The sequence below is a fragment of the Platichthys flesus genome, chromosome 11 (assembly GCF_949316205.1).
Source record: "Platichthys flesus chromosome 11, fPlaFle2.1, whole genome shotgun sequence".
Taxonomy (NCBI): Eukaryota; Metazoa; Chordata; class Actinopteri; order Pleuronectiformes; family Pleuronectidae; genus Platichthys; species Platichthys flesus.
In genome coordinates, this window is record NC_084955.1 from 5,947,719 (window position 1) to 5,969,189 (window position 21,471).

Genomic DNA, 21,471 nt, shown 5'->3' on the forward strand with positions numbered 1-21,471 from the left:
AAAAAGTACTTTATAATGGAAACGAGGCTCTACTACACTGTGATCTATGTTCTACAAATATCATCAAGGTTTCTCTTAATCTGTGAGCATATGTAGCCAATAAATAAACCGCATCATATGTACAAATGTATTTGTTGACTTTTGAACAAATCACTGAGGTTTAAGTGCAGGCCGTGTTGTTTTCTGTTTTCCTTTTTCCTGGTAACTATTGTTTTGTGCTGTATTGTGTGTATATAGTCTTTATTTTACGAGGAAGAAAGTTTTTTTTATTTACCTGAACATGATGCAGAGCTCTCTGCAACACTTATCATAGTTTAGCTGGCAGACCTCATGTCAAATGTAAGTTGCAGAGTTGCGAGGGTCACCCGCAGCAGTTTGCGACATTCCACGATGTGTTAAATTTCTTTAAAAAAAAAAAAATGCTGTAAAATGAGTAATATTATTTCTGTAGTTTATACCCTATGAAAAACACATTACATAAATATTTTTGTAATCTGTAATCTGTATTTACTCTAAGAATTGTTGTGCAATGGCACAGACAGTCATTACTGTAAATTAGATTCAACTCAAAGTGAATGGACAATAACACTGACCCTCAGTTTATATACGACGGCATGCATGTGTACTACTATAAAGTCAAGTCTACCATCTAGTGTACAAAGAAGAAATTACAAGGATAGTGTAACTTAGCCTCTGAGTGCCAGTAATAATGTTTGTTTCCAATTTAAAATAAGTTTTAAAAGGAAAATGTTAAAGAAAAATGTATCCGACTTGTATTTTATGTAATGTTATTGTTTTTGATCTGTAGTTTACCATGAAGTCTTTTTGTGTGGGGCTTTCCTCCGACAGTCCAAATACATGTAGTTCAGGGTTGGGTTGGTCGGAGACTCTAAATTGACTGTAGGTGGTTGTTTGTCTGTGTATGTCGGGTGAACCTGCTGCTCACTCAATATCAGCTGGGATTGGCTCCAGAGTCCAGCACTGCCAAGCAACTAAGTGATACGGATGAATAGTTCACTTGTCTTCACAAAGTGATTGTTCTAACTTATTTAACATTTGGGCCACTATGAGACATATCCTCGTCAGTATGCAGCTCCAGAGACTAAGGAGAGTATTCAGTCTATCATTTACACAACGTTCACAGACTCTTCCTGAACTACTGCTCTTCCACTCTCCCCTGTTCTGCTGCATCAGAGTCCTTTACAGTATTACAGCAGGCTCAGATCAAACATTATGACTGGCTCAACATGCTGCTGCCTATGCAACATCCTGCAGTCTTTGTAAATCCGAACTCTTTATGAAACTTTTAACAGATAAAAAAAGTGTTTCCCCTTCCTCATACTGCATTTACTCGTTGTCCAAACGGTGATGCAATGCTGTAAGAGAGGTGTCAGAGAGTGCTAGGCACATATAAACTTCCTGCCTTTGAAATGCCTTGAAAAAACATGGATAAGATTTCCTATTTATCCTGGTTGAACGTCGAATAACGATGATCCACTAATCCTGGCGTGTAAGAGGGTGGTTTGTCCATGAGAGGGCGCCAGAGTTTAACTTCTGGTTCTCGGTGGGCCTTTTGGTCCTGCAACAATTCAAACATATTCAGAAAAAAATTATAATAATAGCCTACTATGAATTACTCCATACTTTACTAAATAAACTCACTTCTGAATGTGCCTTAAGGTTTGAATCAGCTACACCGAATATTATTTCACCAGACCAAACCAGATTAATGAAAAACCAACACTCCTTTTCTAATGATATAGCCTCGTTAAAGGCCTCCTTTCAGCCTAAATGACCTCTGATATCCTCCTCTGGAGCCACGCTCACATTTGCTCGCACACACTGCAAGTTTTGTCCAAGGGACTGGGTTGCATGGGGAGCCCAGTAGCATCGCTAGTTCTTGAGGTGGACATTTAGGCAAAAAACATGGTTCAAATTGCGCCGTTTCAAGTAGAATTTGAATATCGGATTTACAGACAATTGAATGACACAGCAGGAGCAGTATGGGGGCATTTAATGTTTTTTTCCAGGGTTTTTTTTCTGTTTGAAGGAGTCCCGCTGTTTACTTTCCTTTTTCGGGGAACTATTCCTTGAGTGTTCTTTTCTGCTTGGAAAGTGAAAAGGCGTTTGACGGAGTGGAGTGGGGATATCTTTTTGAAGTCCTGAAAAAGTAAAATTTTGTACCCATATTCATATCATTCATTTGTAGAAAATCACAATATTTCAGAATCGAGAGAGGAACTCGACAGGATTACCCTCTGAGCCCATTGTTATTTGCTGTGGCGATTGAACCCTTATCCATTGTCAGCTAGTTTCAATCAGAGAATACTCAGACATGGCTCCGAACACACACTTTTCCTATATGCCCATGAAGAGTGAATGTTTCCGGTAAAAAATCTGGCCATTAAAATTCCTGATAAATATTTCCCCTTTAAGATGTCTAGAAATAACTCTAAATATTAAGGTGTGAACATCCGCCAACAACTGTCAGACCTCTACAAAAAACATTTTTACCGACCTTGCTGGGAGGGTAAATTATATTATAATGATTGTCCTTCATTTACCCATATTCTTTATTCAAATAATCAACAAGCTGATTTCCTCTTACCTATGGAAGGGCAAGGCACCTAGGATCAAGGGCTAGTTTTTACACAGGCATAGATAAAGGTCAACAAATACATTTGCAGATATGATGTGGTGTATTTATTTGTTACATATGTGGAAGGTACTTCCTGACTTCAGAAATTATTACTGGGCAGCAAGTATACACAAAATGGTTCTTAGGATTCAGGAGCTAACAATATGTTGGAACTTGAGGCCATATCATTCCTTTCTACTTCACATGTAGCCCTACTCTTACTTAAACTGCCTATTTGCCCAACCCAATTTACATGCAGCCCAATTGTAGTGCACACTTCACAAATCTGGTCCCAATTGATGCTTACATTTTGACTACAATGATTGTCTACAACTATCTCTTTCCACTTCCCAGTAACACAATTTTGGACACCCCCCTGAATCAGAGAAGCCCTATTTCCAAATTTGACACTTAAATCTCACATTTCACAGTGACCTCTCTCGACAATATCCCTGGGAAGACGAACTAGGCAAAGCTACTCATGGTAATGAATGGAACAATTCCTTATTTCGAGTGAATGATTGCACATGTTTAATAAAGTGCTGACACTATGTGCGGAAATTGCAATTTTATGTTACATAAAATAGTAGTACAAAAGTATTCATTGTATGGTTTTGTACCTGCTCAATGAATAAAAGTTTACCCCCCCAAAAATAGGAGCTGGACCACTGAGGTGAAAAGTATAACATAATGTTGGCTTGTGAAGAAGGAATCAAACACCAGAGATGATGAAACATTAGAAAGTCCCATGTGTACAATTGTTGGTCAACGAGATTTCCTTCCTATTTGCAGCGCCGTTGGGAGAGGTTTGCCTTCAGGGAGCTCTGCCTTCTGGCTTCACTTTTCAGTAACAGTTTGGTTTACAGAATGATCTAGTTTTAAATAGAAAAGACTATTTACCAAACACTGACCACGGGCAAAAGCTTTCTGGCAGAATGCCTTTGCGGCCATTTTCTCCCATGTCCACCTGCACTGCACCACAGGGATTTCCCATGTTACTCTACTGTACGCATCCTTCCTCACGTACACTCATTCTCAGTGAGACACGTGCTGTGACATGAGGAGAGGGGAGGAGAGGGGAGGAGAGGGGAGGAGAGGGGGGAGGGGGATGCAACAGAAAATAATAGAAACGAATACAACAATTCAACATTCCAAAACGTAGATTTATTTATTTTTTCTGCATAATCGTACATGCAAATATACCAATTTAGCAGCAGAACTGACTGCTACCATGGAAATGTGACTGGTTAGATGTATGACTTCTTACGTGACAGTGCTGCATCCATACATGTACACACCCACACACACACAAAAACTCCATAGGCGACCCAGCCTGCAGTTGTTCATAGATCACTGCATAATGGAGCACCGGCTATTAAACAATTGTGTTCACAGAACATACAGTCTTACATGCAAAGACTAGCCATCCTATCACAAACATGAATGTGATCTGTAGCTGTCCTTTTCACTGTCGAGCTGCGTCTTATTTGAACAACTTTATTTATAAGACATTGAGGATCAGTTCTCAAAGCCTGTGTATAATAATCCTTCTATAATTCATGAATGCATAGTTGATCCTCTTGTTTGTATACAGCTTTGTGTTCATGATTTATTGTCTTTGTTGTCTTTAGTTATGTTCATATATATATTCTATATCGTTAGTAATAGCACTGTGTGTAATAACACCGGGAAATAATTTGGTCAAAAAAGCCTATTTTGGTTCTAGATCGTATTTTTCACGCATCCATCGAGCTATGTTTCATCATATCCGCGTGTCGAGCCGGGTGCATGGTGGGAAGTCTGCTGCTTCGTCATCCCTCGTTTGCACGTTGGATCAGTCTCTTACTGTGTGTGTGTGTTTCTCTCCGGTAAATAAAAGTGTGTTTCATCACAGACAGCCCTGAGATGTGTGATAGGAACAAACTGTTCTAGCGAGTCAGCCCCTCCACCCCCCTCTCTCCTCGGCCCATCCTCGGAGGGGCCGTGACCAGACCCTCGTTCCGAATGGATTCTCACTGCAAAGGATGACATGACGTCACGTCGCCAGGGCGACCGGGCTCCCGGCGGCACGTGTCCCGTATAAAATCGGAAGAGCTCGAGGGGCGGTGCGCACACAGACTCCAGACTCATCAGCGAGGTAAGCTGCTGCTGCAGAGCCCCGTTCTTCAGTGTGTAGCTCACGTTCATCCGCTGCTATTATCCAAACTCAGGCCATTTATATGGTTTCACACTAAAATCTGCACTTCGCTTTCAAATGTTACCTTCTCTGTCTGCGCCATCACCAGCCTTGTTACCCTATAATGTTAATGCTAAACTAGAATTCTTCATTTTTTACCGCAAGAAAAGCCGCATGTATTCTTAGGGGTGACATTGCTAAAAGCTGCGAGCGATGTGTGAAAGCGTGCGGCCATCATGCCGTCTGTGTGGTGGATTTGACCGCCATCTCTGCGTTGATGGGCCACGTATCCGTTTTAAAAGAGGAAGAGGAGCTAAGAGCTCATGAAACTATGTTAGCCGTATGAAGATACTGGCTGTGTGTACGTGCACAGGAAGAGAAAGGCAAGGATGGGAGGGGATGCAGTCATGGCTGCTGCTTGTGTAATGTGCTGTCTGACTGACACGGTTAGTTGCATCATTGAGATTTCAGCTCGATCCACCAGAGCAGTAAAGTCACTCCAGTATGAAACAGGTAATGGATCGTGTCTCACTGGAAAGGAAATCTGCGTTTTTCGAATATGGTGCATTCTTAATATACCAGTCATTCATTTGAAGCTCGGTCGTCCTCCTGCGCGGGTAACGTGACATTGGAATCTCCCATTGCTGCATCTTTGCGGAAGTGGATTAGTCTCCATGTTATGTAACCCAGCACCAACATATATATCACCGCTTGTTCCGCGACAGAAAACTCACGACTTTAGACTACGTAAGAAGACGTTGTGTTCGAATATGAGTTTGACTGTACAAGCTGCACTGAGCCGTAATAAAGCTGCTACACAGGGCGTATCAGCTTCGTGAGTTGAGGTGAAGCTACGTGCCTCCTCTCGTCCTCGTGATGAAGTCTGCTGTGGCTGCGCCATTAGACTTCGGGGATGAATTGATCTCCGGTAACGAAGACGGTGAGCGGATGTCACTGTTATGTGAGGGAGTAGAAATGAAAAATGAATAACCTTGACTGGGTCGGATGTGGAAAAGATGGAGGAGAAGAGGTGGAAACTCTGAATCCCGTGATGCAAGTGAAGGGCACAGAGAGCGCGTAGAGGCGCAGGATTCTGCCGCAGCTCGACTCCAGACTCGCCAGACCTGTTGATGCGGTTTGCAGAGACTAGGCCCGGGTCCTTCAAACTAAACTACACCTCACGATTTATCCATTTAGCCATCAAACCAGACACACTTTATGAATAGGCAACCAGGCTTCATAAGAAAACTGAAAGGGCAGACGTGTTCAGCATGGAAAACATAAAAAAAATGCATAGTCAATATGGCCTGTGAGCCCAACGTCCTCTGGTACAAATATGCTGTATACGACACTATTGTCTCTCATAATCTTATTTGATATTCCAAAGTATTTATAATGGCAAAAGTAAAAGAACACCGTACTGTAAAATGTAATGGAGCAACCAGGATTTCCATTCGGTTATTGATTGATGTCATGTAGGATGCAGCCATGTCTGGCCTCCTCTCAGTGTTGAAGGTCATCACTCCAGCTGAGGAAGGTCACAGCAGAGGCCCAGTGCTGCTGCAGTGATGCCCCCTCATCTTTATTCTCATACTGCAGTTTATTGACCAGAAACGAGTCGTTCATACTAGACTTGAAGAGGGGGGTGGGTACTTCTCATTCCTCAACCTCTGGATAGCTGGGGGTTATTAATACCAGGCCTCTGAGGACTATAGCTAAAATTCCTGGAATTAAAGAAACATAGCAGCCACATGCCATGCATCCGCAGATACAATTTACTGTGATTTAGAAAAATGAGAATTAATTTACTTGATTTCCTGTGGTAGACTGATCGGGCAGGATGACGTATTTGTCAATGTTCTGTGCATCATTATTTTATCTTAGACACAGCTGGGACATTATTTCCATGTCATGCACAGAAGTTGTTATCTTGTTTTGTCTGCTCTTGTTGCTGCTCTAGTTGAGGTGTCAGCTAAATGTCTGAAATGTAAATGTCAGCGTCTGTGTGTGGCCAACATGTTGCCACTATGCTGTGTAAGGAGAGAAGCACAAGGTGATGACATTAACTGGGTCACACCAACAATACACAGGACGTGTTATTTCTCCGTAACCTGGACCATGTCTTAATTAAGAGACCATGGGGTCTGCACATCTGCACGTTACTCTGGTGCACAGTGCAGGTTGCCTGGACACAAAATACAAACTGGTTAGTTTATAGCAGTTTGTGGATAATCACTAATTTTAAAAAGACAGATTTGGGTTAGTTACATAACGATTCATCCATGAGGTTGCTACGAGTGCTTCATTTTCTAGATTGACACATGTTTTCCTCTAAAGGTCGTTGGATTTTTTAATAAACTATGGTTACGATGCGTGTCCCTCTCGATCTTTCTCTGCTACTGACTTATCAACCAGACGTTTATGTCCAGGATGTGGGTAAGAGAGGAGTGACTCAGCACTCAAGTCTGTGCCAACTAACTGATGCAATTTTAAGGGAAAAACTACAAAAGGAAGGGACATAACTAGGATATAATATTCCCCTACTTGTGCAACAAAGCAGTTTTGCATTGCTGTTTTTGTGCAAATCAGTTATTTAAAGATACAAATGTGTGCAAATCTAGCATGAAATGAGAACGGCTAGCACACAAAACATGAAGGTGTACTGTAGCTTCATAGCTTGATAGATGAGAGGAGGTGATAAACAAGACCACGGCCTCAGGAAGGATATCTGTCATCTACCGGCTGACACAAGCTCGCCAAGCCGTGTGTGTGTGTGCGTGTGTGTGTGTTCCAGCATTACCTCTGCAGAGTGGGCACATGTCGCCTACTGAGTCCCCTGCAGTTTGATAAAGCACACTCTTTACTAATTCATGATCTTGTGTGTCTGTGTGTAATGTATACACCAGGTATGTTGTGGGGACCTGAATGTGCTTAAACAGTCACATTATGGGAATGTGTCTTCTTTAACCGGACAAAAGCAAGTCCCCATATAATGTTTATCAATACATTTGAAGGTGAAGACATTTTTTCAACAGTTAATATTGATATATGTATATATATATATAATTAATAATAATAGAAGTAGTAGTTAAGGCAATGGGTGTGTCTGTCTGAGTACAGGCATGTTTGCGTGCCTGAACATGTCTTGGTTACGCCACAATGGCGGGCTTCGCCTTATTCATTTCATAAACCCAGGTAGGCGTTTCTGTATTTGATAGTAGGAATACATAAAGCAATCACCTCTTAACTCCATAAATTTCGCCAAAGACCCTGCAGCTGGTACCCTGGCACCGGCGGAGGTGTGACTGGCAGAAAGAAAATCTGTCTGTCCCTGTCTGCATGAGGCCATGTCTGCTGGGTAAGACACAGCCTGTGGTCTTGTGTGTGCACTGGTGATGTGATGCTGTCCGACATTTAACTGACTAGGTCACGGCAGCAAAGTGACATTGCCTCAGTGACAACACTATAAAAAGAAAGGAAGCAGGTACTTTGCTGAGGGGGTAAAGATGGAAGGGATGATCATGAGCAGAACCAAGGTTGGGTAATTTGCGGAAAACCAAAAGTTGTGCCCAACTGCATTTGAGTTTGCATAAATGATTGTATAAGTATCTGTTATGTGTTTGATTTATTTGATTCTCTAAGTGACAGGGAAGAAAAGAAAACGTAACCTAATTGGATAGTCAGCCTGGCTTCTAGCCAATCAACTCACTGCAGTGGAAAAACACTGGAGAGAAAGAGGGTGTGACAGAAAGGAGGAAGCTTTGTAGAGCCACTAAGAGAAGAAGGGCGGTCGAGAAGGAGGAAGGCAGGGGGAGTGGTATAGTGGGCAGGAAAAGGAAGAAAAGTAGACCAAAGAATGACTATTAAACTTCAGCCATTCAGTATACAACAAACAGAAAGCAGGCCAGTCACAGCTCAAATTACCATCATGGATGAGGTGAACGGTTTTGTCTGTCTGTAATACTGTTGTAAAGAAGTACAGTAGTCTATAATATCTGTGCTCCTCACAAACTCATGTCCATACAAGGGCTGGTTGCAAGTGACTGACTTCACACACTGTCAGATGATTGAGTTATTGGACAGAGAAGAAGAATATGTGTTTGTTTGGTCAAGTGTTGGTGATTGACATCAGAAGAGGTGCTGGTCCTCATCTATTTTACTCTATCCCTCATTCAGTATGTTTTTTCCCATGTTCTAAATGTACCCTGTTGTCTTTGTCCTTTCCTGGTTGACTGGTAATAAAGTATTTTTTCTCCCTGCAGTACACATGCATACACATAACCATGATGACCCTGTCGTGCCCCTCTGCTGGTGAAACTCTGCGTTTGTGTGAGGAAAATGGGTCACAGCTCAGAGGGAGGGTAGGATGGCAGTAAATGAGGGGGAGCCATGTGACAAAGAGCACAGAGGACAGACAAACAGGGGCATGAATTTAAATGAGGAATGGGTAAAGGGCGTGGGGAGGGATAATACTCAAAAAATCAAGGAAGATACAAAGCACTGAGTGAAATAGGAGGTAAAGAAGAGAACATTAAAGGAAAGAAGTAGTGTTTGGCTAAACGGATGTAGAAACTGAATTATAGATGTGAAAAGAGAGAAACAATTTGTTAGAAGTGAAGATTGTTCATTCCCTTTTCACTGAACAATCAGCACTCGAAAGCTTTAGACTAATCCTAAATAGAACCTGACCGATGTTTTGATTGGCCAATAATATCAGCTGATATGAGCCTTTAACAAACATAAAGGTATCAGCATTTGGCTTTGCTATTATGAAACCTTTTATTTGATAGTATAAAAAAATACAGAAAGAACGATGTGCATTCATGTGCATTCCTGTTTGAAGTTTAAAAAATTTGTTTTCCAAATTCAAATTTAAATATTTTGTAGTTGTGTTATCTTTTTATGTATATTTATTTACAGTAGTTTATAGTTAATCTGTAAAATATCAAGGCTCAATGACATATCTTCGTCATAAGGGTCTTGATTAAAAAATCGTAGGAGTCTTCGCTAAAATTAGTTTTAAAACACACAAGCCTTGTCAAATGAAGGCGATACCATTGAAGATATTTTACTTTGACAAAATTTAATTCTCTGTGCTTGGGTCAAGTTTTAGTTTTAGAAAGCTCCTGATCAGTTGATTTATCATGATGATAGTCGAATGGGCTTTTCAGTACGTGACTCTTACAGCCAGCCCTTCCATGCTAAAGTACTGAAAGTAAATCTGCAATGGGTAGTGCATGGTGCTTTACTGGTGTACATATGTCTGGCCGTCTGTCTGCCTCTTCTTCCCATCTTTTAATGAGTGTCAGCAGATTGACAGCTGCAGTTAACAACGTGCAACTTCTTTGCTCTGCTCTGAACAAAACCTCCTCTGTGAGCCGGCGTCATAGAGGGTGCGCTGATGCCAGATCGGGGTTGATTGGTCCTCAGTCAAAGGGGCAGGACTGTGTGGTTGAAAAGTGGGGGGAGCTGCTGGCTAGGGAGTCGATTTTCCTAATGTAATATATCATTGGATAGTTTAATTCACACTTAAACAATGGATAGTTTCCCTCTGCTACAATGGGGATATAACTTAAAACATGTGAATAAATAATGCGGTTATTCGCTAAAAGTAACATTTCACATATTTAGGGCCCGAGCACCGACAGTGCTTTATGATGTGATTATTTAGGGCAATTAATTGCATTTTTGACGGTTTTGACCATACACGAAAACTGCAGTTTTACACGTGCATTTTAACAAAGTACTCCTAAAGCTTTCATCAATTCAACTTCAAAATCAGTGAAATCATCTAAACAACATCGAGATTAAAATGATGACATCTACACAGAAATCATGATTTAAATCACAGCGCCCCCTGGTGGCAACAGGAAATGTCTTGTAGGATTTTCTTTCACCTCGACTCAAGAGTTCAAGTCTATCCAAGTGCTGGAAATTGATTTCTTCCAGAGCACTGTTTTCCCATTGTCACCCCTCCCTCTTCTCCCATTTATTTGCCAAACCACCGCACTGCTGCTTGGCAACAGTAACGGACATTTAGGGGGGGTTGTCAAGTAACTGTAGACACACAAACACTAACACTAACACATGCACCTGCCCTTTGGTAAAATATTTAGTGCTCGCCTATATCAGTTTTTTTAAACATGCCCATGGTAAACATTTTTATAGTTTTAACTTAAACAGCTGAGCCCCATCGCTGGAGTCACTAGATCTACCTATTATGTGGCTCCTGTGATGTCAGCCAAGCCCTAGTTTTCCTTTTTTCCTTGGTGAATTAGAAAAACTCACTGTTTAAAAAAGCTGTATTGTTTGTCAGCTGTGCAGCCATTTTGTGTTGGAAAACCATGGGCAACTCCTGTATGCTGAGAAAATGGGAGATATTTAAATACAGATGGAGAAAAACAACAGTGAGACCAACTGTGAAAAGGTGCACCGGCCACAGGGGGTCACTGTGCTGAGTTTGGTGAATGCACAATCGCTATTAGTTGGAACAGAGTATGATAAAGGAGCAGAAAGACAGAAATGTGAGAGCGTGGTCATACTGCTCTTTGTCCTTCTCTCTCTCCATTGGTGACCTTGCATTATGCTTGCAGCAGCTCTGCCCTTGATGAAAGGTATCACAAAGATAATAACGAGACTAGACTAGACACTAGACGTACACTAGACATGATGCGGTAAGAGATCTGACAGTTGAAACTGTGGCAGACAGATCAATAAATAGATTTTGACCCGGAACAAATACTGTTGTAATTCCAGACCACATTAGTTAATTAATTTAGGTTTGTTATGATAAACACAAGTCATTATTTACCTCTATTCATATTTGAGATTGTGTGGGAGAATCAAGGGAGATGATTTGTCCTAATCTGGTTGTCCCGTTATGTTTATTTAAAGTGCTCCCACGATGCATTTCACCAGATTGACAGCCTGTCCTACATGCTCCCTACAGAGACACACAGATTAAGAGATTACAGTAGTCTTAAATGATGGCTAACCAGTTTCAAGGACAATCCACGTTACCCTTATTTATGCTACCTGTGCCTGTCACACCACACTACTGGTCAGGCTCACTGGTAAATACTGCTGAGTTACCTTTTCTGTTCACCTATGAGAAGTTAAAGGAGATGAAAAGAAAGGGGCAGGATGAGTGGGAGGAGAGGACAGAGGAGGTGTGGAGTGTACAATATGAAAAGGAGAGGAAATAAGCAGAGAAAGGAGGTCACATAGTTGAGTCCAGCCCAGGATTCCTCTTTGTTCAGTCAGCAGACAATTCTCTGTTTGTTGTCGTTACATACCTACAACGTACTTCTCTCCTCCCCGCTTATGCCACTGTTTTCTAAACATGTCCCTGCATGATGATACACCTCCCTACCTTTCCACCAGATGCACCTAAAAACATGCCCTTTTGTTGCTCTGTATTTTTACTTAATTTAAACCCTTTTTCAAATTATAATCTGCTTTCAACCATAGTGTCTTACTTTTATTACTGGTTCTGAAGTGTTCTTCTCACCTAACTCCCTGGTGTTATTTTCTCTCGTTTGTGCTAATGCGTTAGCTGTGAGGCCTCTGCTACCAGTCTGTCTTATGTTAATCAGACCTTACAGTTGACAAGACAAAAGAATATAACAAAGTAAATAGAGATGAAATGATGTGAAAATGTTGTACCACAATTATATTGACCAAAAATACTGCAGTTATCAGTGTCATCAAGGTATTTTTACTCATATTTGATGAGAAAAGTACTAAACCACAAACTCAAGTCTTAAATAATGTATTTATTATTAATAACAATGATGATAATATTTGCTTTATTTATCAGAGCGGTGGAGAGCAGGCTGACAACTCGTTATGTTTAGTTCAGATGTCGACTGCATACGTTAATCAGGAGAAAGTGTCAGTTAAACGCATGCAAATTTGGCGACAGTGGTCTCATTTTTAAAACAAACAACAAATGCACGCTGCTCACTGCCCCTGCAGTTTGCAGACATGCTAACTGGGCTTGATGCGTGACTATATAAACTGAAACATCATGGTAATTATGGTAATTAAAGATTAAATGGTACATCTAGGTGCCTGAAATGTTACCGTGTTGTACTTTGAAATCAGTGGCAGAGTTGTATCCCTGATACTAAGTCTACAAATGCTCAGTTCATCACACAGCTACAGACTTGTTGCAGTTTTGGAGAAGCAGAAGCTTCAGATTGGTCACATTACACCAATATAATGCATACAAACATAAACACCGCTTCATTGTATATTGCCAACAACTTGATTAACCTGATTAAAGCCACCTCCTGCTGTCAGGGCAACAGTTGGCTGTTGTCAGAGTGTATGCCTTTGTCTTTGCTGCCAGGCTTACAGTCTGATGTTTAAAGTCTGTGACATTTGCTGGCACATCATTAAGCTTCAGCGACTTCCAGTGTTGATACCAGAAGCATTTGTCTGAGTGTGTGGCCAGCTAGAGGACATTACAAAGTGAGAATAGATATCCTACATTTTCCATGTTGTAGTTCTGTTCCTAATGTTATTGTTTCGTGTTTTTTTTCTCTCAGATAACTTCACAACCCCAAAACAGCAGCAACCATGTCAGACCTTTGTGTTGGAATCAATGGGTGAGTTGGAACACACAAACAGGCGCATCACACTGATTTTACGATGGTTAACATAGGACATTGGAGATAAGGGGCGTTCACCGTCTTCTCAATTATTACTCATGGTTAGTATATATGGGGGGGGAAGCATTTGATGAAATTATAAGTTACCAGTTTCTGATATGATAGAATGGATCAGTGCAGTACTGTTTAAGGCTGTTATTAGATCCATGTGACGTCAAAGGGTGGTTTGACATCCTGGAGAGGTTCACTACCATTATCCCACAATTCTCACTCTCTGTCTTTCTCCTCACTGCAGATTTGGTCGTATCGGCCGTCTGGTCCTGAGGGCCTGCCTGGAGAAGGGCATTAAGGTCGTGGCCATCAATGATCCCTTCATTGACTTGCAGTACATGGTGAGAAAACGCTCATGCTCATCTAAGTCTACAGTGTATATTGTTGGAAGAGGCTACTTTACAAAATAGGAAATGGAAAAACGGATAAACTGAACCAAAGTTACACTTCCGGGGAAATTTTTTTAACGGCTAAAATAAATGTGAGTTTTCCTCTCTATCTATTACTTAATTTAGAACCAAAAACTTCCAGTAGCTCCAACCCCTGCTCCTCCGTCACACTCAGCACCGGCTCTCACCAAGGGTGTGTGCTGAGCCCTCTACTATATGCACTTTACACCTATAACTGCACTGCTGCCCACCCCACCAACATCAAGCTCTAAGTGTGGTCGGTCTTATCTCTGGAGGAGACAAGTTGGCCTACAGGGAGGAAGTAAAGCAACTGACGCTGTGGTGTGCAGCAAACAACATACTGAGGGACTCCTCCCATCTAGCGCCCCACATGTTTGACCTGTTGGTCCTCTGGCAGGTGCTACAGGTCTATCAAGGCTCGCATCACAAGACTGAAACAGCTTCATTCCCTAGGCTATAAGAACACTTGACCATCAATAACAAGCAAGCCTTAACCTTGCACTCTACCCCATATGATGCTCTTTTGTAAATCAGGGCAATATGATTACATTTATTTTATTATTTACTCAAATGCAATGTGGACATAATCATTTTATCTGGAAATTATTTAATTTGTACTTTGTGACCTCTAATGAATGAATGTGTGAGGTGGTATGGTGGTTGATGTTTTTAAACTTGAGAACCACTGCTACTTTCATTGTATCCTGTACAATGACACTGCAGCATTCTATTCTAAATTAATATGTAGGGTTGTATTAAGACTATGTATTAATAATATAGTACCATAATAAGTGTACATTTTTGCGATAAAACAAACAGAAACTCCTTTACCTCTTTATAGCCTTGCACTAACAACCCCATTGTTTTCCTCTCGCCTCCTAGGTCTACATGTTCAAGTATGACTCCACCCACGGCCGTCACAAGGGTGAGGTCTCCCACGAGGATGGCAAGCTCATCGTCGATGGCAACTCCATCTCTGTCTTCCAATCGTAAGTGATGAAGATGATTGGGTTTGAGTGGATGTTGCTGCACAGATATAGGACCCACATCACTAGCATTTTAGTTTTAGCAGAGAGGTCTGTAATGGAGGCAGCCATCTAAAAGTTCATGTTGAATTAGGAATTGATTTTCCAGTTTCAAGGTGATCTAGCCGATGCCAGTTTGTCTTTTATATCCTGAGTGAATTCCTGGCAATGGAACAAGGCCGTCTGCTGCCTCAGGCCTCTCTCTCCCCCCCCCCCCCCCCCCCCCCCCCCCCCCCCCCACCCGGCTGTTTTTTTAGTCCATTGACTAATTGTGCCTCATATCTGCAAACGGCCGTACCAACAAAAAGGAAGCTTATACAAGAGGCATTCCATTCAGTTTCACAGCTCCTCTATTGTTATTTTCCATTCTTGTTCATTGCAAACACTAAATCATCCAAAGAGGCTCTGAAGGCTAATTTAGAATGTACAGGATGTACTTATCTAACAAGATTAGCTCACACCCCCACCTCTCACTGAATGTAATTTGTTCACTAGGCAGTGGTGCTGTTATGCCTCCGGGCAGAGGCCTAATGTTTTCGGGTTTGTCTGTATGTACATTGGTCAACTATTTGTCTGTCATTCGTCCCTTTATTGTGAACGTGATAACTCAACAACAGTTGAAGAAATTTCAAAAACATTCACTTTTTGTGTTCAAAGATCAAGGTCACAGTGGCCTCTTGGACATGATATCTCAATTCTGCCTTCAGGGAATTTCTTGTCCATTTTTCATTCAAAGATTAAATGATAAGATTTCATTGATCAAAAGTCACGGTGACCTCATATGAGTCTGATGAATATAGACGGAAACTTGACTGGCCGGGGGGGATATACAACGGCAGGGTGGTAATTTTGTTATTTTGTTGTCACTAAATTTGTCCCTCAGGTTCATCATAACTGTACCATAATCGTTTAATCTTTAAGTGACACTTCTCTGTCTGTGACTCCAGTATGAAGCCAGCAGAGATCCCCTGGGGCAGCGCTGGAGCCAAGTATGTTGTGGAGTCCACCGGAGTCTTCCTCAGTGTGGAGAAGGCCTCTGTATGTACATTCACACAAACACATGTACATAAGACACAGACTACCAGACAGTCGTTTTTAACCCCTCTCTCTCTCTCTCTCTCTCTCGCTCTCTCTCTCTCTCTCTCATTCTCTCTCTCGCTCTGTTCTGGCCAATCACAGCTTCACCTCCAGGGTGGAGCCAAGCGTGTGGTTGTGTCCGCCCCCTCACCTGATGCTCCAATGTTTGTCATGGGAGTTAATGAGGACAAATATGACCCCTCCTCCATGACTATCGTCAGGTAAGATACCTGTGGTGGCGGACATGCATGTCACTACATTTATAGTAGAAATACTTACAAATATGTTCCATAACTTCACCAGAACTCAAGTTTTAGGTGAAGAACATCCATTTTTTGTTGTGTAAATTGACCAGTTGTATCATTCCATTTATAGTAATGCCTCCTGCACCACCAACTGCCTGGCCCCCCTGGCCAAGGTCATCAATGATAGCTTTGGCATCGAGGAGGCTCTTATGGTAAGTCATATTTAATCTGTGTTTGTGCTTCATTCTGTAGGTGGTGCTGTATATTTTTGCTTTCATGTATAATAAAGATACTATGGAAGATGATTGTTTAATATATCTAATATGACACTGTCCTCTGTAGACTACAGTCCATGCATACACAGCCACTCAGAAGACTGTGGACGGTCCCAGTGCTAAGGCATGGCGTGACGGCCGCGGTGCCCACCAGAACATCATTCCAGCCTCCACTGGTGCCGCCAAGGCAGTGGGCAAAGTCATCCCTGAACTCAACGGGTAAGGACAAGTACATTTGTTATCAGTCTTATAATCACCATTGTTATTTCTGGCAAGGAAGCTGAGAAAGACCGAAAACGTTCATCTCATCATTTTGTCACGTTCTCTCTCTCTAGTAAGCTGACAGGCATGGCCTTCAGGGTCCCAGTGGCTGATGTGTCAGTGGTCGACCTGACATGCCGTCTGTCCAAGCCCGCATCTTACTCTGCGATTAAGGAGGCTGTCAAGAAGGCCGCACATGGGCCCATGAAGGGAGTGCTGGGTTACACCGAGGACCAGGTGGGACAGAATCAATTCACATACGCAGAATCAGTTCACATACACTTTGTATTGCCTGGTTACACAATATCTGACTTGTAACTGACTTTTGTGTTTTGCAAGGTGGTTTCCTCTGACTTCATCGGTGACACCCACTCCTCCATCTTTGATGCTGGTGCTGGCATTGCCCTCAACGACAACTTTGTCAAGCTCATTTCCTGGTGAGTTTTCACAGTCTGTCCCCACATGTGAAAAGCCTTTGTCTTCTCAAACCTGATCTTTTAATAGCAATTCTTCAATCGCCTTGTTTTCCCTCCCTCTAGGTATGACAACGAGTTTGGCTACAGCCACCGTGTTGCTGACCTGCTGCTGTTCATGCACTCCAAGGAGTAGAAACTTCCTGTTGAGAAAGGAAGTCAGGAAAGGGACCACCCCCAACCATCCTCCGTGCCCTCTCTTCTCTTTTACACACAAGCCCCACCCATAGCCAAGTCTTTTCATCACAGCCTTTAGCTCTACTACAGCATTCGTAGGCAGCAGCAACAGCGTGTTTGAGTGTTTGGTTTGTTTTTCCTTTAATAACAAGACGATTGGTCAGTGACAGTATTTTGTGTCTGTGTGCCCCCCTCTCCACCTCCCTCTGTCACTTTAGATGTGTCGTTATGGCTCATTACTATGGTAACTACTGTATCCATCACTGTTGGTGTGTTTTAAAGGCTAAATCATCAGTGGAAGGAGGACGCTGAGAGGTAGAGCTACTGTAACTCAACTAAAGAGTAATGAGACAAAGAAATAAAACTTGAAAACCTCAAGCTGTCCAGGTTTCTTTGTTATCATCGGTTCACTGTTGTCTATGGAGCCTCTGAACTGACACACTGAAGAAAAGATGGATTCAACATAAGGCTGGGCAATAAAACAATATATTACTGCAATATGATTTGCATCACTCGCAATATGAAGATATTGATATAATGCCAATGAATTGTATAAGCACAGAGTGGTGGTATAGTTAAGTTTAAAGTTTATAACCACAGCATTCACTCAGGAGCAAAAACCTGTCATTAAACTTAAGAGAAATAATAATGTGATATTGTGATCGTTATCCATATCAACTAATATAAAAAAAATTACTTATACAGTTTTTGGCCATATTGCAAGGCTAAATTATACAAGTCTGACAGGTCTTTTAAAAATATTAATGGTTAATTAATTAAAGACAGTAAATTTAAAGCTTTATGACTAACCTCTAGAGGACACTAGCACGAGGGGATTAGAAGCAAATGCACTCAGGTTTTCTAGCATAAATATAAATGCCATATTGTCCAGATAGAGATAGGAGACATCATAGAAATTTATAAAAACTTCATGGATAAGAACATTGGCCAGGGACACAGGAAGTGAGGACAGAAATATTAAATTGAACCAAACCTTTGTGACACCATGCATCCTGTTACACCTCCTGTACATGACGGTGGTTCACTTTAACTAAGAACATTACAAGACTGTGCACATCCAAGAACCAATTTAAATTATCATTCAACTTGAGTATTTCAAATGTCATGTTACTTTCTACTCCACGATAATATAGAGAGAATATTGTATGTTCCACTCAACAGCACTTATTTGACAACTCAAGAAAATAGTGCCATATTTCGATTTTACATAGAAACGTGTGAGGCATATTTAATATTAGATTAAACTATTATACTAAATGATTAATATAAAACTAATCATATTTAAATCCTTATTGAGCACCTGCAATAGTAATTATGAACAAGTAATTACGGATAGTAAAAGCCTAGTAAATGTATTTAACATAAAATGGGACCTTTAACAGATGCTGCAGGGAAGGCAAATAGGAAAATAGTGAAAAATCGTATTGGTGTTACGATCAAGGATCTACTCAACTGGGTTCCCCACATTGAAAAGTTCTTCATACTACTTTTTCCTTTTGTGAGCTGTAGCCAGGGCACCATCTTTGGAAAGGCTTTGGCAAAAGGATTGGATTTGGACACTATTTAAGAAAGCTCTGTGGTATTGATTCATCAACTTTAACATTATGTGTTAAGAGAATGTTAGACAGGTTGTTAGAGATTATCGGAACAGATGGAGAGCGTAACAAAAGGTGTAATTCCTGCAGTAATTCATCAATAGCTGTGGCCGGCACAAACTAAATATGTTCCAAATTCAATATAACTGAGGCTATGTTCTGCTCAATAACCTTAGGAAGATCTTCACTACTAGAATAACTATGTGCATCCACATCAGTTTCAGATTCTGCATCTGTATCAGCAGCACAACAAGCAACATCATCAACAACTGAACTGTCTGATTCTTGTAACCCCAGCAGCTACAGTTCAGCTTTAAAATCATCTAAACTATAGGGGATTATGTTTGCTGTTCGTATGGGTATGAAATGTATTGTGGATGTTTTTAAACACACAACGTTTAAACATGCATGTTACACTTTCATGTGTCCGTAAATGTTTGTTTACAGGACGGGAGTACTTTTGTTCAATTGAAAGCTCATTAAATTGTTCACAACTGGCATGAAAATGTAGATAACTCAGATAGATTTGGTGAGTACTGTATATATGACTCAAAAGACTGTTAGAGTATGGGCAAGGATGCCTGAACCTGTTCCCATGATGGCCATGTTTTAGCTTGCAATGTTTAAACAATTCATATGCCTTACTAGTGATTTTTCACATACCTTACATTCCCAAACGCTGGAGCGCCGGGCAGCGCTTATAATATCACCCGTTGATCCAGTAGTATAAAAGCATATACTTACTTGTTGCTCCAACATTTGTCTTTTTTTATACAACATGTTCCGAGGATAATACAACTCACTGTACTTCTCCACTTCAATTATTAATTTAATGTCATCCATGTTGAAGAACTTCTCCGCTGTTTGCTCCGTTACATGTCAGGTGTTGAGGGTAAATTACGTATTCTCCACTCAAGCCTATGTGGAGAATAAGTAGCCCCCCCCCCCCCTCTCTCTTTTTATCTTTGTGACTGCTTGTGTTATGCTGTAGTGGATGGGCAGAGGGGGACATTTAATAATGTGGTTGGTAAAATTGGTAAAATTAAAACTCCAGGACAACAGAAGGGGAATTCAAAGTATGGGATGCATATTTGATCATTTACATCATATCAAATATGTCATCAATAAAGTTTAAAATCATTTTTGAATGTGTTTCTTGGCGGGATACGGCAGAAAAAATAGACTCGACGCCGAAATGATCTCTGCACGGCGCTAGACAGCGCAGCGCTTTAGCCTCCGGTGTGACCAGCACAACGGTTTAACATGGGAGTGGATGGGAGCCAGCTGTTATTTAAGGCTTGGCGCTGCGCTCAAGCGCCGCTTCAGCGTCCTTTGTGAACCCGGCGTAAAGGTGATCGCGCGTACGAGCAAGTTCTCCGTTTAGGATTACAACTCCACAACACATCAAACAAATTTGTCGGTCCTGTAAGAACTTAATAACACGGTTGGAACGCGACATTCCTGTGTTTAAAAAATGGACAGACGACGAAGGAGACCAGGCTGAAGAAGCGTGTTCATCTGAGGCCTGTCTTTGGTGACGTGGTTGATTACGTTACTGTTGACCATCTGTCCATCATCGTATAAAGCCCGCCCTGACAATTTGATTGGTCCGAACAGCTTCTGTTAGGGCATAGTTTCTCCCTAACGGAGCGATGCCAGACCGAACTTCCCGACTTCAAATGTTGTGGGCGGGGCTGAATTCGTCTGGCATCCAGGCTAGGGACGGTGGACAGACACAGTCTCTATGGTATTGTGCATGTGTGACTGATCCAGAGGAAGCGCAGAGAAGTGTGTAGCACTGCAGCTCTGCGTCCTGGTCCCAACTCTGGGTTGTCATTTTATGGACTGAGTAATATATCTAGATAAGAGAGCTGCTCCGCCCCAAGTGGGATGAACTCTGTATCTCCTAACAATACCAGGTGTCCCCAAAAAAGGACCCCACCTTGACAGCCAGCGGTTAAAAGACAACATGTGGCTGAACATGTCTTTTTTTGCAAAAGCACACATACGAACCCGGGAGTCGTTGCTTCTTACGGGAATTACGATCTTACTGTATTTACGTTTTCTTTTAGCCAGCAGCTTCAGTTTGGATTCGATGTTGCCTGCTCTGGCCCCTGCCATGCAAATGACTATGGTCGCTGGTGTCGCCAATGACCAGAGTTTGCTTCTCAACAGATCTGTCGTAGAGTGGAGAGAATCTGTTTGAACGTGAACTAGTGGGTCTTTAATCGTGGGCATAAAATAGCAGTATGCCCCTTCCGGACAGTCACCCAGCCGTCCTTGGCTCACGGCTGCTCAGGACAGGTCAAGGGACTAAGCAAGCGGGGGGTGGCTAACTATAGCTAACAGAGCTTCTAAGCTGCCGAGCCGGGCTTCTAAGTCACTAAGCCTCACCTCCATCGCTACCAATACACTACATTTGTTAAGTGTAC

The 21,471-nt window shown here is 41.7% G+C and overlaps 1 protein-coding gene across 1 annotated transcript; it reads left to right on the plus strand.

The window, feature by feature from the left end:
- The first annotated feature begins 4,702 nt into the window (after nucleotides 1–4,702).
- gapdhs (glyceraldehyde-3-phosphate dehydrogenase, spermatogenic) lies at nucleotides 4,703–17,801 on the plus strand. Its single transcript, XM_062399327.1, has 11 exons — nucleotides 4,703–4,775; nucleotides 13,367–13,426; nucleotides 13,725–13,821; nucleotides 14,773–14,879; nucleotides 15,863–15,953; nucleotides 16,095–16,213; nucleotides 16,368–16,449; nucleotides 16,580–16,731; nucleotides 16,848–17,010; nucleotides 17,113–17,210; nucleotides 17,313–17,801. Exons 2-11 carry the CDS (start codon nucleotides 13,398–13,400, stop codon nucleotides 17,380–17,382), a joined length of 1,008 nt encoding a protein of 335 aa, XP_062255311.1. The 5' UTR covers nucleotides 4,703–4,775; nucleotides 13,367–13,397; the 3' UTR covers nucleotides 17,383–17,801.
- The last annotated feature ends 3,670 nt before the right edge of the window (nucleotides 17,802–21,471 follow it).

Excerpts from the sequence above, each read along its gene's own strand:
- gapdhs (XM_062399327.1), top strand. The coding sequence starts at position 13,398 with ATGTCAGACCTTTGTGTTGGAATCAATGG. Across the intron at positions 16,450-16,579 it reads GCATCGAGGAGGCTCTTATG|ACTACAGTCCATGCATACAC; the intron begins GTAAGTCATATT and ends TGTCCTCTGTAG. Across the intron at positions 17,211-17,312 it reads TTTGTCAAGCTCATTTCCTG|GTATGACAACGAGTTTGGCT; the intron begins GTGAGTTTTCAC and ends CCCTCCCTCTAG.